Source organism: Heloderma suspectum, chromosome 7 (assembly GCF_057233095.1).
Source record: "Heloderma suspectum isolate Gila_16-S chromosome 7, 16-S_ref, whole genome shotgun sequence".
NCBI lineage: Eukaryota > Metazoa > Chordata > Lepidosauria > Squamata > Helodermatidae > Heloderma > Heloderma suspectum.
In genome coordinates, this window is record NC_139464.1 from 30899628 (window position 1) to 30917037 (window position 17410).

Here is a 17410-nt window from a genome sequence, read left to right on the forward strand (position 1 = left end):
GTAATTAGGATGGCCAATTACAGAACCACCAAAACCTGAGGACAAAGAAGACACCGATTTGCATAACATTTGCATATGCACGTTTTGAAATAATAAGCAGGAATACACTATATCAATCTCACCATGGTGGGAAGACTGAGGCCAAGTGACCTGTGTGCTTGCCACTCAGTCTGCTGTCCAGGCACTTCCTCTGGATGAGCAACTTCAAGGCCCCTGCTCTCCATTGTGATGGTTTTCTGAGTAGTAGCCAATGTTAGTCCTATGTATAGTAGAGCTATTGAAATGAATGACACTGGAGTAGACCTAGCAAAATGAATGAGACTGAAGTTAGTCGTGACTAACTCAAGTCTCATTCATTTCAATGGGTCTACTCTAAGTTGGACTAACACTGGATACCACCGTTTATCTTTAATCCAGACTTGGACTGGACAGCCCTTCAAAGAGAGCCCTCCAGATGTTTTGGAGTTCAACTACCATCAGCCCAAGCTAGTATGGCCAATGGCCAAGAATCCTGGCACCATGTTAGGTAAGGCTGAAATAGAGGATACCTTCAAATAGAGAACTGTAAAGTAGGACAACATGGCTATGTGGCCGGTGACACAGGTTGGCACCAATGCTCTAGGCCCCTCCACAAGGACCCAAGTGTGTATCAGCCCCTCCTTTTCTGGGTCTGCACTCTCACCCCACTCTTATTTTTAGGATGTGGATACCCCACCACCTTTTCCATGATGGAGCTTTAGTATACCATCTGTCTGAATGCTGGATACAATTCCTACCTGCTGGACTGAACTGCTGGGGTCCACCATTTTTGGGTGGCCTTGGTAGCCAAACCAAAACTTGTGGCTGCCAGGACCCTTCCCTCTTTCCCTTGTCACCAACTTCATACTGCACCTCCACACAAAGTGGGGGACAATCCTCTCTCCTCCCCAATCCACTTCTAAATTTCTGATTCTGGCTTGCTGGCTGATTGCAAACTATGTTTTACGTTACAATTAAGGTGTCATCAACTGGACCTCAGTCACAGATTTTTTTAATTTATTTTTAATTTATGTTATGTATTACATTTACCTTTCTTCAACTGTGGAACTCAAGGAGGCTACATATGGTTCTCAAGTGGTCTCCTCCAAGCATTGACCAGGCCCTGACCTGCTTAGCTTCAGCAAGGTGGCTGCCTCATGTGCCTTCAGACCATGCCTTGGGACCTTCATCTATATCAGTGTACACGCACACAAACACATAGAAAGAGTTCTAGCTGGCTTTCACTCACTGCATAGCTAGCCAGCTAGCTAATGTGATTTACTGTTTTATCTTGATGGGATTCCAGGCACCACCCACCTTCTTCCCACAAGAGCAAAAGCCACTGGGCGGAATGTATGAATCATGCTAAACTTCACAGTAAGTAAAGGCCTGAACTGAATCCCTTCAGGAATAACCCCTTATGGATTTTTCTTCCTTACCCACAGATATAATTCATGCAGTGCACTCTTATACATGTTTACTTAGAAGTAAGCTACACTGAATTCAATGGGGCTTACTCCCAGGTAAGTATATATAGGCAGCCTCAATGTTGCAAGCATTCCTACCATTTTTAACCTGATCCGTTTCCACTTGGCTATCTGAAAACAACACCCTATATATAATAATAAAACACTATTTATGTTGGAATCCACACTAGCATTCACGACCAGCTACATCATCATGATCATATTTTTCTGCAAAATAGCTACACTCTTAAAACATTTACTTTGAATTGACACAAGCAGCTTCAACAAGTTTGTGGAGTAGATCTGGGTTGATATTTAATATAAGAGGTCTGTGTGACCTATGGGGAGGGGCCATAGCTCAGTGGCAGAGAAGCTGCTTTGCATGCAGAAGGTCCTGAGTTTGATATCTGGTTTCTCCAGATAGGGAATCCTGCCTGAAACCCCGGACAGCCACTGCCAGTCAGTGCCAAATGGACCAATGGTCTAACTCGGTTTAAGGCAGCTCCCTATGACCTTTTTTTTTTTTAGTTTTGATTGCTGAGAGGCTTAACACAGAATTGCTGCAAGCTGGAGTTTGCCTCAGTATACATACAAGGTGTATTGTTTGTTTAACCAATGTTTGCTTTGCGTGGGGAACACTATTTGATGAGCAAAATTATCCTATTATTTCCAAGAATACTACTGTCTGGGCTGTAGGTGGGGAGAGTACTGGTTGAGAAACTGGGTCTCTTGGAAAACCACTGGTCTTAGAAGTGGGGAAAAGATGCTTCTCAACTTTGGAACTGTGTTTTAATTTAGCAAGAATCTGTCAAGCTTGATTTCGCTCAGGTTCTCATTTTTCCACTGCTAAATTCATTCTGTCCCATTTCCACCCTGGATTTTAAATTATTATTCCTTTTAGTTCACATGAAAATCCATACGCGTTTTCATGCACATTTAAATGGGAACCCAACAAATTCCTCACCCATCCCTAGCAGAAGGAACACATCCTGCAATTACTATCTTTAAATTAAAACTCAAGCTTTGCAATCACACTCTCAAGTAATCCTTCAACTGCATCGTTCTACAAAGGAAGAGTCACTCAGGGCCAAACTAGACATGATGTTATTCATGCCTTTAGCTCTTCCATGGCAGTCATTCTTTTTAAAATAAATAGCAGTCATGGATAAGGGGAGGGTGCCGTTGGCAGCTTTTCTCCCATTGCAAATAGCAGGCATACCCCCTCCGATTCAGATCAAGACCACGGTGGGGACAAAGGGGGGGAAGGTCTTGATCTGGTTTGTGGGATGGGGGGATACACACTTGCTCTTTAAAAAATCCACTCAAGGACTAAAGATGTGAATAATGTATAATCTGGGCCTCACTTTTGTCTCAAACAACAAATGCTGCTATGGATGACCAGTAATAACCTCTGAAGGTTTCCCTACAAATCAGTTGGACAACTTGCTGATAATGCTTCTTACAGCACAATCTTATGCATGTTTACTAAGAAGTAATTTCTACTGAGTTTAGGTGTTTATAGGATTGCTGCCTTAAGTCCTCCAGTATGCACAGGAGGGGCCGTAGCTCAGTGTGATAGAGCACATGCTTTGTATGCAGCAGTTTTGATCCCTGGCTTCTCCAGGTAGGACAAGGAAAGAATCCTGCCTGAAACCCTGGAGAGCAGCTGCCAGTCAGTGTCAACAATACTGGGCTAGATGGGCCAGTGGTCTGACTCAGTGTAAGGCAGCGTCCTATGCTCCTATGTGACAATCAGAATCGCCTGCACCTCCACCCTGCGAGGCAGGACATGTTGCAAGACACCCTTGTCTATTTACCTCAGAGGTAGGCTGCCACTACCCAGTTATTAATAACTCTTATTGAGTATTAATATGTAATAACTCATAATCTTATTTAATATTAATATTTAATAACTCATAACCTGGATATATGAACATTCAGGCTTATTTTTTAATATACAGAGAAAGATGCCCGCTCTTTTCCAGAGCTTCTCTTAAACTTCTCAACAACCAGGTTAGCGTGTTTGCCAAGCAGTCCAGTGTAAGACAATAAAATCAGCTGCAATTTACAATTCAATATAATTATTAAAGAACAAAGTCCTCCAGCATTTCCTTGCCCATATTGTTCTAGTAATAATGACTTTGGTCACAGAAGATTCAACCTAAGGCTAATTGTGGGGAAAAACAACAACTCAGAAGGCCAGTTGTCCCCCACACACATATATATTAAGGATTGCAGCTGGAATGCCATAGCAGTTGGAACCACAACAGGCCAGGAATTGAGAAACCATTCACCAAAAAGGGAAGCCCTGGTGCCAGGAGACCCTAGACCAAAACGCCCACCTTTCCAGCTGTTCAGTTTTTAAATATCTTCTATTATTACACTTGTAGTCCATTTCACAACCTTGATACTTACTAATCTCCGGACATTGGACTTTTTCATATCAGCGATATCCAAATCACTCACATGTTCACCATTTGTTGAGTAGGCACTGATGCTGTAAATTTTCCCACGAATAAATGCATTTTAAAAAAACAAAAAAAAAAACAAAGATTAACACTATATTGGGCACACAGGGAAGTATTGCCACTTTTTAGAAGGGAAAACAAACTTTTTGCCTTATTTGCTGCAGCTGTAGATAGCTGAATAGGGTAGACAGCTGAGTAAATAACCCCTGACAGACACCCACAAGCTCAATGCCCCTAGACAGTCACCTGGATTGCTTGTCCATAAAACTAGCCCTAAATCCACTTTGTTTTTTCTCTCTGCTTATGGCACATTATAGCCCGGATTATGATGGTTTCTCTTGAGAGGTGGTGTGGGTTCATGTGTCTGTATATGTGTGCTTTGCTTTGGGGTGGGATTGAATTTCTGCTCCCTTTAGCCCTGTTTCCATGTTCCTACACTGCACCCACAAAAACATAACAAACTTCCTTTAAAAATATTTGCTACAATTCATTTGGGGTTGGGTTTGTACTTGCTTCTGACAGTATAAGATTACTTCACCCAACATTTACAAATGACAGTGTTTACCCCAGACGTACTGACTCAATGTCTGGGTCACTCACAATTCACACGAGGACTACACTCGTCCCAACACCGATTGCCGCTAGCCCAAATGGATGCGTGGGAGGTACTACTGTAGTACAAAACCGGTGACTGTAGCACCAAACCCCTGTGCTACCCAAATGCCAGAGACAGAGTTGAGATGAAATACCCCCTTCCCGCATTTGACCATCCATTCACAGTTACAGAATAGGTGTGGAGGGCATTTCATCAATTTTATAGAGGACTCTCAGAAAATAACCAGAGTGAAATGCTGGGTATAAAGGAAGAGCAGAATAATAATGGAGTAGAACTGGGGGAATCAGCTTCTTCCTTAGAATAAAACAGACCTAACTTACAGGGTTGTTGTACAGATCACTGACATGATTATGCAGACCATATGAATATTCCCAAGTGCTACATAAATCCTAAGTTTTATTACCTCTTTTTTGAGGCTCTTGCTATTATGAATCCTGTTTCAGCACTACGGTCAGCAAGAAGTCTGCAGCCTGGAATTGCATTAACAGCCTGTCAATGAAAGCGAGTTACTTCCATACTCACAAAAAAGGTCTGTTTTTATATAGGTGAATCATTGAGCAGTAACACCTTCAATATCTCATCTCACTTTTTCTAGCTGAAATTTCTAAGCATTACTGGCTTTCTCTAACACAATACATCAGTCCTACCTCCCTACCTACCAACCAACTCTGATATTAGCCCTGGTTTCTTATACCCAAGGGAAATGACGCCTTCCTACTCAAAACTGTTCTCCTAGCAAGTAGAGATGCAGAAGATTCTTTGAGATTATAACTTTTTACTTAAACTTGAAGTGAAGCGGGGAGAAGAAAAAAGCACACACATGCTTGCATGGTTTTAATTAGAGCTGTGCCAAAATTTCTCGGAAGACATTTCTCTAGGGGAGAAAAATGAGATTTTCTTTTTTGTCACCCAGGTAGAAAAAGGAGGCTCACTTTGCAGAATTTTCTCAGAATATTCTCTACCATTCTTTGTCGAGGCTTCCATTTCTCACCCACAATGGCCAAGACCTCTGCCAGCTCTCGGGCACCATGGAAGATGGTGGCCAAGCTGGCAATACAGTTGCTACGAGTGCTATTTGTAGCAGCAGCAGAAAACAAACCAACTTTAGGGGAAAAGGAAGAAGTGTGTTACCGCCACAGCTAATGGAGAGGCCCCGTTCCCAACGAACAGTTGGAGAATTTCTCCTCTCAGCGGAAAAGTCTGGTGAACTGGTCCCCCCAAGTTCTCTGATAGGGTGGAGAGTTTCAGGGGTAGCGTTGCTTCCTTCTAAAAAAAAATTTTGGCATGTACCAGGCCAACCTGGGCTTTCTCAGTCCAGGTGAGCACACAGCTGTTGCTAAGCAGCCAGTGTTTTGTCTTTTCCTCCATCCAACTCTCAGAACCGGCCTCAGGCAAGGACCAGAGCAGAAGAAGCAGGAGGGAAGCAAGAGCAGGGCAGCAGCTGACTGTTTATACCTAATTCCCATGCGAGGCCTTTTGCTATTCCCTGGGTGGTCCCCCCCTTCTTCTTTCCATTTAAAACTAGGATAGCTTTTGCCTCCTTATGAGTGTATTCTGCTACACACCATCTGGACTGGCAAAAGACAGAACATTCAACTGGGGAATATTCCAGACATGTTTGGAACTCAGAGCAGCCTTTAACCTCAAATCTGCTGACTGTGAAGGAGAGAGATGCATGCGTAATGCATGAAGAGTACCAGTCAGTCGCACAAACTGTAAACACACTGTACAGCCCAACAGGACAGGATCCAAAAAGGGGAGGCAGAATTGAAAATAAAGATGCAATTATTGCCAGAATCATAAAAAAAAGGTACAATCACAAGTGGTTTCGTTTTATGGCTAATTGACACTTAAGATTGGGACTAGATTAATATGATATGAGACCCAAGTGTAAAATTATATCTTGTGGCGCCATTTTATCTCTGATTTCTGCAGCACATTCCGATCCCTGCCTCTCCTCACTCCACCCTGTGCTGATTGTCAAACTCCTGAAATCTACCTCGGTAAAAAAAGCATGGCCTTTTTCTAAACCTAGAGAAATTCAGAGAGCTTCAGCTATTGGGCGGTATAGAAATGAATGAAATGAAATGAATGAATGAATGAATGAATGAATAAATAAATAAATAAATAAATAAATAAATGGCATTTTAAGATTTGCACACAGCTAGGAAAACGGCCATTGCTCCTAAAGTTGCAGAACATGTTCACTGCAAATGATTTAGCCAGGATAAGTAAACTGTTGGCATTCTGAGAATTGTCCCAGCCTGTTTAGTTGAAGCTCCACTCTGCAGAGTACTTTGCACAATGGGTTAGTCTGGCCTCACCGGGCTTATCCCAAGGAGCAAGCTATTTTGTCGTGCTACCATCGTGGAAAATCCTTTGTCTTTAAATACTACAGATTAAGGCCATGTCATCAGTATCCACAGATACAGAGTGCCAGGAAGAAGACATATGCTATTACACCACTCAGATAAAAAAAAAAAAAACATGGTGTGGGATGACCAAGTGTTGACAACTCCTGAGTGCATATACGGGGTCAAAATCACAACTAGTCTGCAGAGCCGCTTACACAACTGAATGGCATGCATCCAGTGCAGCGGGTGGGCAACCCAATGTATTCCAGATGTTTGGGACTACAAGTCCCAGGGTTCCTGACCACCGGCCATGCTGGCTGGAGTTCACCGGAGATGTAGTCCAGCACATCTGGAGGGCATGAGGTAGCCTACCTCTGATCTGGTGTACCAAGCTAGGGCACAGTACAGATCGATTGGGTTCAGTCCCAGCATTATTAAGCAGAATTGTCCGTTGTTCCTGACCAGCTATATTCACACTTCACTAAGTCAGAAGGGGAGAGCAAGATACAATTACAGTTTTGCTGTTTGTAATTCTATTGCTATGATTTATAAATTGTACAATGATTTTATTGTTCACTGCTTTGGAAAAGCAATTTAAAAACACAGTAGCAACATAAACAAGGGCAATTAAATCCCTTTTGGTGGAAGCTCAACTTGCAAGGAGAGTTCAAAAACGGATGAGGGGAAAGACTGAGATTAAGGGGAAAAAAGAGCATTTTGATCTGATTTGAAAACAATGGATCATTTTTCAACAATGCAAACTGCAGGTGTGAGAGCCCTGATCCAGATGGGGACCACAGTGGGGGCAAAGGGTTAAAAGCCTTCCTATTCCTCCACCCACTAGTGTCCCAGTCCAAATCAGGTCCCCCACACTTACTTTTGAGTAAGAAAAAAAAGCTGTCTACTAGCCATGGGTGCAATCCTATGGAAATAGTCGGCTGCCTCCGAATTTGGAAGCGACTGACTATCCAATGCAGGGCAGGCACAGTGCAGAGGGGATCCCAGCGCTGACTCTGAGCGCTGACTCCGAGCTCAGTTCCCAGAAAACAAAAAATCCTATGGCCATCTAGACACTGTCTAGCAGCCATTGGATTGCGACCTAAGTATTTTAAGTAGCGTGTAGTTTGACCTAATTCCAACTTCCTATCCACTACACAAATACCGTATTTCTCCCCCACCCCATGAGAAACACATGCTACTGACACAAAGCTCAGCTCACACATGTAACAGCCAAACTAAGTTTGGGATGTTGGGACTGGGCCTCAGGCTCATGCACTCCCTCCTCCCACTGCGTGCTCAGATTTCATCCCACACTTCTTGACTTGGGCAAACCCTCATTTGCCATAACATCGAAAGCTGGTTTGCATAAACCACGATCTGCCTCAACACCAGAACCAGGAACTATGGTTGGTAGTAGGTTTCAGATTCTGGTTTGGAGGCAAACTATGATCTGTGCAAGCCACAGTTTGCCATTGCCTCAAAACTGGATAAACTGAGATTTGCCCACTTCAGGAAGTGAGGGACGGAAACTGAACACACAAGGAGGGAACGTGTGGAGCTTGAGGACAGTCCTAACAGTCACCCCATGGTTCAACCATTATACATGAACCGAGCTAGAGAGAGCCTGCCTGTGAAGAATGTGGTTACCGCTTGAGTAAACAAGACATTTTGCTGCCTGAGGTGAAGGATAACAAGGCTGACCTATACAGAAGCTGACTGGAGTGACAGCTGAATCTTAATTCCAAACTAGCGATCCTTCACCTGAAGACAGCAAGCTAGTTGAGGGGGTCACAGGGCAGGCAACATAGCACACACAGCTCCAACAACTCACCGCTGCCCACCGCCTCCCCGGAATCTGTGGCCTGAGGCAGCTTCCTCACCCTGCCAAATGGTAGGGCCATTTAAATAGCCTAACACCATGCTCATGTTCTCCTCTTTCTTTCCCCTTAAGGCATCTTAGTAAACAAGTTTTTGCCTTTCTCCATGACATCGCTAGAAAAAACTTCAGATTCCATACACAGCTGGCTGGAAGGAAGAAAAATCACTGGAGTGTGCATGTGCTAGAATCACTGTGATATCATGATTAGTCATTCATGCTGGATAGAGAACAGGCTTCTCCAGCTCATAAATTCTGCCTCTCCATTTACTCACTCAAGTCACTACAGGTTTCCCAACTCCCACCAAGGAGGGAGACCATCATGGTCCAACCGCTTATTTGAGTATCAGACTGGATTACCACAAAAGCACACCCAACCATTTTTGAATGCTTGGGTTGATTCTATGCCTCCCAGCAAAGTTTACCTTCCCTCCCCCATACTAAAAATGCAAGTACTACAACTTTGGTTTTAAAAAATACCCCTCATGCTCAAGCACAAAGAATGAACTTTGTATCCAGTACAGAAAACACACACCACTGTGCTCTCTGTAACTAAAAGGCTTCTTGATCTGCTACTTCTAGTGTGAGTAAATAAAGAGTATAAAAAATAGGTGTGTGCATTTCACCAAAGATAATACTAGTAAGTAGTAGGAGTGATGGTTTATAATCAAAGTTCCATGGGACAAAGTTTTACTGTGGGTCAGCACCAACTGGAGGCATGTGGAATATGCATATAACTTGCATTATCAGCAATGATTACACCGGTCTGGGCACATAAAACTCAAGTTTTTGATAAATATAAAAATATAATAAAGAACGTGAGCCATATGAAGAAACTATCTTTGGATAGGGGTTTTTTTTAAGTTAGTTTCAAAAAATCAACCATGTGAATTTCCACATTGTAAATGGAGAACGGTAGCTCAGTATTAGAGCATATGCTCCCAATTCTTTAGCAACAACACAACAAAATGCCCCCCCACACACACACACACATTATGTATACTGCTGAAATGAAGAAAGCTTAGGGCCGAGGTCCCCAACCACAAAGCTCTCCGCTCCCTGCCCCCTTCAGATGTTTTTTTTTTTTAAAAAACCTTGGAAAATGTTAGGGTGGTCTTCTTTCTCTACCTTTCAAGCCTCTAGCCTTGCTCTTTCCTCGCTACCTATCTGCCTTGCTATTTCCCCCTTCCTCCCAACTTCCAGCCTCACTTTCTGCCCCCCACCTCTTTAGCTCACTGTTTCTCCCCCTCCTAGCCTCTATCCTTGCTCTTTCTCTACCCCTTTGCCTTCGTGTTTCCCCCTCCCTCCCATGCTCTTCACTATTTCTCCCACCCCCCTGCCACCTCTTTAGCTCACTTTTGACAAGGCAGGCCCAACAGCAGCCATTATGTGACTAGCCACATCCTCCATGGGAGCCATTTTGTGGTGGTGCCCACAGTGGTTTATCAAATTCCCTAAGGTGCTCATGGGTCCAAAAAGGTTGTGGACCCCTGGCTTAGGGTAGCCAGTACTGGATTTTTGTGTGGATGGACTGTGAGCTCCATTCAGTTCTGAGACTCAAAATAAAGCCCTGGGCTCAGGATTCTTTAATTCTAAGTGTGTATCTATTGTGCTAGGCTGTGGCTGATGGATCCCAGTGTTCTAGTAAAAACAACAACACACAAAGCAGATCCCGTAAGTCTGAAGTCTGTCCACCCTTGGGCTACAGGGCTGGCCCCACCATTAGGCATAGTGAGGCAGCTGGATCAGGAGGCAGATGCTGGTACGTGGCAGCAAGGTGATGGAGGGCAGAGTTGTGTGCTAGCCTGCTGCCTTTAGGTGTGGCAGAGGACACTGTCCAATCACAAGTGTTGAAGAAAGATTCAGTTGCCAGTCCACTCCACTTTTGCTCATGGAATGGGAGTGGGTGCCATCTTGTTCTTCACTTCAGGCACCAAAATGTCTGGGGCCAGCCCTGCTGGGCGAGATGGTATGATACAAACTGGTTGCCTCAGACATTCAGCACAAGCCCACAATGAAACCCACTTGAGAGCCGGGGAGACATTTTCAGCCCCCTTAAAATCACTACCAAGGGAAAAGGAGACATGACAACAAATCAGGCCTCTCCAAATATTTATTTATTTATTTATTTATTTATTTCCCGCTCCCCTTACATGGAAAGAAAAATATATTGGAGCCCAAGTCCTAGAATGCCTTTCCGACACCACCTCCTGTCATTAGACTGTTAGACTAGACAGGACACATTCCGTGGGGAGGAAGGTCTGGCGGGTCTCCAGAAGGAACATAAAACAATGCTTGTATCCTCCAGCAAAAAAGGAATGTCTCACAACCGGCAAGCATACCTCCTTATAACTGTATGTTCTCCCTTCCAGTATTTCAGCTGGCCTGCATTTTTTCTTAATTACAAAAAAGAAACCCACAGCTGGTAGGGGAAATTTTATAAAACTTCCCTCAGAGAGTAGACTATTCTCAGACAACTAGGAGACTCCTATGACTCTTTGGTCTGAAACTGATTAAAAAATAATAATAACCTGGATGACCCAGAAACTTTGCTTATTTTGCCATCTGTATAGCATAGTTTTGTGGGTGTTTTTTTTTTAAAGACTCTAATGATACTGTTCTGCAAGTGCAATCATATATTTAAAAAAACTAGACTTCCATTTTTGTTTTAGGACCTTATGAGTAACATATGAGCAAAATGGAAGGAACAGCAACAGTAGGTAATGAAACATTTTAAAGTTTATATTATACACTATAACACAGCAGCATTTTTAAAGCAGCCTTGTAAATAAGCCTGCAAAAAAAAAATTACTAGCCTACTAAGAGGCTAGTAACCTGCATTTCCATGCTAGCCACAGAAGAACAGAAGCCACTTCCTCTACAGCCAGCATAGAAATGCAGCCTACTTGCCTCTTCACAGGTTAGTAAGAAAAAATGCCTTCTACTGAGCAGGTGGATAGAAGAGGGACAGAGGGATCTGTGATCTGTCCCTCCGCAACCAGCCTGCTTGGTTTCCATGCTTGTTACAGGAGAAAGAGCTTACCTTCTCTTCTCAAGCAGCTAGCACAGAAACCAAGTGGACTGTTAGAGGAGAGAACAAGTGATCCATCTTCCTCTGCCAGCCGGCTCACTTGCCTGCATGGAACTCCTGCTCACCTATGGCAGCCAGACAAGTTATCAAATAGACTGTTTTAACACTACTTTACTTTTATAAGGCAGCCCTACCCAGCTTGATGCTCTCCTGTTGTTTTGGACTACAACTCCCAGCATTCCTGACCATTGCCCATGCTGCCTGGGGCTGATGGGAGTTAAAGTCCTACACATTTGGAAGGCACCAAGTTGGGGAAGGCTGATATAAGGTATTTAAACCTCTCCCTTCAAAAGGATTCCTGGAGTAGCTCATAACAAAATACACAATTTAAAATGCAGAGAATATAAAGTATCTAAAATACAAGATAAAAATACAAATCCACAAAAATGTGAGACCAGCCTCACATCTCCTTGTGGAGATAAAAAGCTCATTCGGTAAGATACTAGTCACTCCCGCTTGGTTGATTTTCATCCCGACCCCACCCCATTAACCCCCTTCTCCAATTTCAAAGGGGTAAAACCGAAGCCTTTGTCAGCCCTTTGGACATCTTTTTGCCATCTTTGAATTCATGGCTGATCTTTGCTGTGGGCAAGTACATTTATGTATTGCATTTCTATACTGCCCAATAGTAGAACCCTCTTAGAATCACAGAATAGTAGGGTTGGAAGGGGTCTATAAGACCATCAAGTCCAACCCCCTGCTCAATGCAGGACTCTAAGTCAAAGCAACTTGTTAGAACTACAGCGGGATATTTATTGAGTAAACCTGGTGGGGGTTTTAAAAATTATTTCTTTTCTATGTTATCTGATGGTTTATAATTTGGAATCTGGGGGTGACATCCCAAGGATAATTTCCCCACATGCCAGGTTGCTCTTTCCATGTTATAGGCCTGGCCCAAAGGAAGGTAAGGAGTCAACAGATTTGGACCTAGGCAGTCACCTGGGCAGAGTTTGCTAAGAGTTGTCCCTCCCAGGTAATTAATCTGTAGATATCAGGGTTCTCCTCATTCCAGTTCTAGGGTGAATAGAGAAGTTGGTGGCAGCAAACCTTAAATAAACTGGAGATAACTGTTGCAGAGCATCCATGCTGCAGAGAAGCTGGTACTCCAGTATCCTGTTGTTTTTATGGACAAACACAACGTATTATTTTTACATGCAATTACAGCAACCTCTGCCTTCTATAGCTATTTAACCAAAAGAGTTATAGCAATTATTCCACTGAGAAATGTTGGGAGGCAACTGCATGGGTAAACATCTTTGTAGCTTTCCTGTTTTGCCTCGCTGCAATGCCAGTAGGCTCTCTTCTCACCAGGAAGACCGGGAAGCCATTCTGTGTTTAGTACAAAATGTTGTGTACTGGGCCAGTTACAGTATTCAGGATGGGAACATTCAAATGAGTTCCTAGGGCTCAGGAACAGCATGCCTCTCAATTCCAGTGCCTGGAGAACACTAACGGGAGGGTGCTGTTGTGCTTCCGCCCTGCTCGGGGGCTTCGCAAAGGAATCTTGCTGGCCACTGAGGGAATACAACACTCAACTAGGCCTTTGGTCTAAACCAGCATTTACTTTCTTTTACTTATTATTTATTTTATTTACAATATTTGTATACCGCTCCATATCCAAAGATTTTGGAGTGGTGAACAGCGGATAGGATAAAAGAATAAAAATTATGTTAAAATAATTACTATTTTTAAAAAGAAATAGAGTTCTGATAAAACTACAGCCAGTCACTCAAGGAAGTCTTCCTGAAATAACAATGTTTTCAGCAGGCGCCAAAAGCAACACAACGTTGGTGCCTGTTTGAGCTCCAAAGGCAGGGAATTCCATAGGAAATGGGCCACCATGCTGAAGGCTCTTCTCCTGATGGACTCCAATTGGGCCATAGGACCATGTGGAACCACCAGGAGCACGCCCTTCCTATGCTCTTTTTATGTTCACCCACATGCCCCAGAAGTCAGTTACCCCATCCAGCCAGAGATGGGGCTGAGACAGAGTTTGAGGGGAAAGTAGGGCGTATTAGCGAAGTTGCTTTCCTAAATGTCTGGTGCAAAAGAGCTTAGGGGAAGAAGGCATAGCTCCAGCAAAAATGTTAAGCCTTAGCTCAGTGTTACAGCACTTGCTGTGCATGCTGGAGGTCCCAGGTTCAATCCCTGGCATCTCCAGCTAAAAGGGCCAGCGAGCAGGTGAAGGTAAAGACCTCTGCCTGTGACCCTGAATAGCCACTGACAGAGTAAAGAATACTCTGTCGCATGGAAAATAGTCTGACTTTAATCATCATATTTCCTATGCTCAGGCTGCTAACTGCTGCAGGGTTGGAACACCTTTCTTCAAGTCTCTCTGAGGTTTGCATCTCTAGTCTATGAAGGATGCAGATCATTCCTGAATCCCATGTGCAAACATACCAAATGGTCTGAACTGGTGTCATTTGTTCAACAGGGATGGAGATGGGGCTCATTCCTCCCCTTTTATCCATTAAGCCTCCTGGATCCTCCTTGCCTAGGGCAGATTCTTAGCCAGAAGAACAAGTCTGGACTAAATGTTTCACCTAATCTCTTGCAGGGAGGGAGAGAGAGAGAGAAGGGAAGGGAAGGGAAGAAAATCCCGGATTCTCAGGCTTCTTTGCACCAGTTAAACTTGTAATGCATGCTTTCTGAAGTAACACTTTTCAGACTGCCTGTGAAAGAGTGTGAGGTTTGAGACTGGGGGGGGGGGGGATGCAAATTCAGAATGAAGTCCCAACACGTTCTCTAAAGATGCACAGCTGCAAGTGACCAATGCCAAGCTTTATTATTCTAGATGGGCGCTTGCCCTCCTTTATTTTCTCTGGCATGTAAGATTCCATTTACTCACTCACTCCATTTCTCAATACTGCGCCATTAGAGATGGCAGGAATATTCACTGTGTAAACTACAAGCTCAAGTATTTGCCAAAAAAAGAAACAGAATCATAAGCTCAGCCATGCTGAGTCAGACCAAAGGCCCATCTAGTCCAGCATTCTGTTCACACAGCGGCCAACCAACTGCCTACGGGAAACCCACAAGTGGGACATGAGTGCAACAGCACCTTCCCACTCATGTTCCCCAGCAACTGGCATACCTAGGAAAACTGCCTCTGATACTGGAGGTAGCATATAGCCATCAGGACCAGTAGCCATTGATAACCTTATGCTCCATGATATTGCCCAACCCACTTATAAAGCCATCCTAATTGGTGGCCACCACTACATCTTGTGATAGCAAATTCCATAGTTTAACTATGCGCTGTGTGAAGAAGGACTTCCTTTTATCTGTCCTGAATCTCCCACCAATCAGCTTCATGGGATGACCCCAAGGTCTAGTATTATGAGAGGGGGAGAAAAATATCTCCCGATCCACTTTCTCCACACCATGCATAATTGTATACACCTTTATTATGTCTCCGCTCATTCTCCTTTTCTCTAAGCTAAACAGCCCCAGATGCTGTAATCGTAGGCAAGTTGCTCCAGCCCTTTGATCATTTTAGCTGTCCTTTTCTGCACTTTTTCCAACTCTAAAATATCCTTTTCTAGGTGCAGTGCCCAGAACTATACCCAGTATTCCAAGTGCAGTCACACCATAGATTTGTGTAGGGCAATATGACCTTGGCAGGTTTTTTTCGATTCCTTTCCTAATTATGCCTACCATAGAATTTGCCTTTTTCATAGCAGCTACACACTGGGTCGACATTTTCATTGAGCTGCCCACCACAACCCCAAGATCTCTTTCTTGGTCAATCGCTGCTAGCTCAGATCCCATCAGCTTATATGTGAAATTGTGATTATTTGCCCCAAGGTGCATCACTTTACACTTGCTTACATTGAACCACATTTGCTATTTTGATGCCTGAGCATATCCTCCAAGGTACATCATCCATTTTCTCATATTGTGAACAGGTTACTTGTATGGTGCATAAAGTCATCTCCAATACTGAAGTTGACTAGTAATACCCAAAACAAATTATAGGTGAAAATAGATAGATACTGCAATCCTAAATATTTGAACACAGTGGCCTGGTTTCCACCTAACGACAACCCATGGGATGTTTAAACCATGGGTTATCCGAGCCACGTGGGAGGTCGCTGACTTGCAACCCCCTGCTTGCTCACTGCTTCCACTTTGTATCCAGTTTCTCAAACAACCCAGGAATACCCCATTCCTGTGTTCTTTGATGAAACATCCAAACCCAGAACTCTGGGTTGCTGAGGAACAAATAACCCAGGGTTTGAATCCAGGGTTTGTTGCTGGTTAAAACTCTGGACCATTTGTCCCTCGATAACCGAGACTTCCGGGTATGGGAGTCACATCAAACAACACAGGAACCAGTGTTCCTGGGTGGTTTATGAAAACTGATGCAAAGTGACAAGTGTGGAGAAATAGCAGGCTCACTTGCTCCAGCACGGTTCTGCCAATTCATTGGTTAAACAACCCCTTAATTGGCAATTTGTGTGAACCAGGTCTGGGGGACTTATTTCAGAGTAAACATGCATAGTGTATCCTGTCAGAGATGGTCTGAAGGCCCACAACGCAGCTCTGTTCCTGAAGTTCAGCAAATCTGGCACTATAAACCTTGCCTGGATGGGAGGCCAGCCCTATAGAAGTCACTGTGAACTTTGGGGAGGGTAAAATAAGTAAATAAAAATCTGTCTCACTTTGGGAATAGAAAGGGACTGCTCCACTGCCATGCAACCAACCTGGAAAGCTTGTAATGTTTAGTCTTTTTTTTTTTGAGTGGGAGGTTGGGTGGCAGTAAACATGTGCAGCTAATTTAGGCCATCTTATAAATGCGCTTCCTGAAGCTCATATTTCAAGACATCTTGGGTGAGCCATGGCACCAGACTCTGGAGAACCAGCATTTCTCTTGTTCAGTTCTATGAAGTGTTAAGTCACTCAGGGCCAGCTCAAGGTTTTTTGCTGCCCTCAACAAATCAAAATTGTGCCACCACCCCCACCCACATTGTGTCTTATGTGCCAAGCAGTATATGAATAGCAAATTGACAAAATAGTATCCCGCTCAACTCTTGATCATTCATTTTCACCTAATGGCTGCATGGGGACATAAGCTATGGGTTTATCATTACATGAACAAGCCTCAAGCTCTCCTCCTACAGCACAGCTGTGAAGAGGAAATTGGAAGCTTTTGCTGTCATTTTAACAATGCAATTTAACATTATGTCCAAATCCAGACAAACTGTGGTTAGTCCTAACTATGGTTTTCTGAAACATCACAGCTTCAAATCTTGGTTTATGAAGCAGGCTTGTCTCAATAAATGATTGTTAAAATGATCCACAGTTTAGGGTTCAGACGTAACACTATAGTGCAGTTAATTGAAAGTGGAAGTGAAAGCTTCCAAGCTTTTCCTCACAACTGTGGCGAAGAAAGGGGAGGGGGAAACTGACAAGCCCAAACTCATTTCTGTAATGTCTGAATGCAGTCAATGTCGGTCACTTCAGATGCATGCATACGCAATTCACTCCATGTAAAAAAGTGGCTTTCTTCTGTCAGTTA

General features: G+C 43.6%; 1 protein-coding gene across 2 annotated transcripts in view; it reads right to left on the minus strand.

The window, feature by feature from the left end:
- CREB3L2 (cAMP responsive element binding protein 3 like 2) overlaps positions 1-17410 on the minus strand; it is a 109356-nt gene that overhangs the window by 66864 nt on the left and 25082 nt on the right. The window contains exon 1 of one of the 2 annotated variants that reach the window (XM_084809473.1): positions 3900-4010. The exons of the other annotated variant lie outside the window; for it this stretch is intronic. Coding sequence (XP_084665599.1) covers positions 3900-3926 — 27 coding nt within the window. The 5' untranslated portion in view covers positions 3927-4010. Of the gene's footprint in view, positions 1-3899; positions 4011-17410 lie in introns of those variants that run through there. 2 annotated transcript variants of the gene reach the window in all.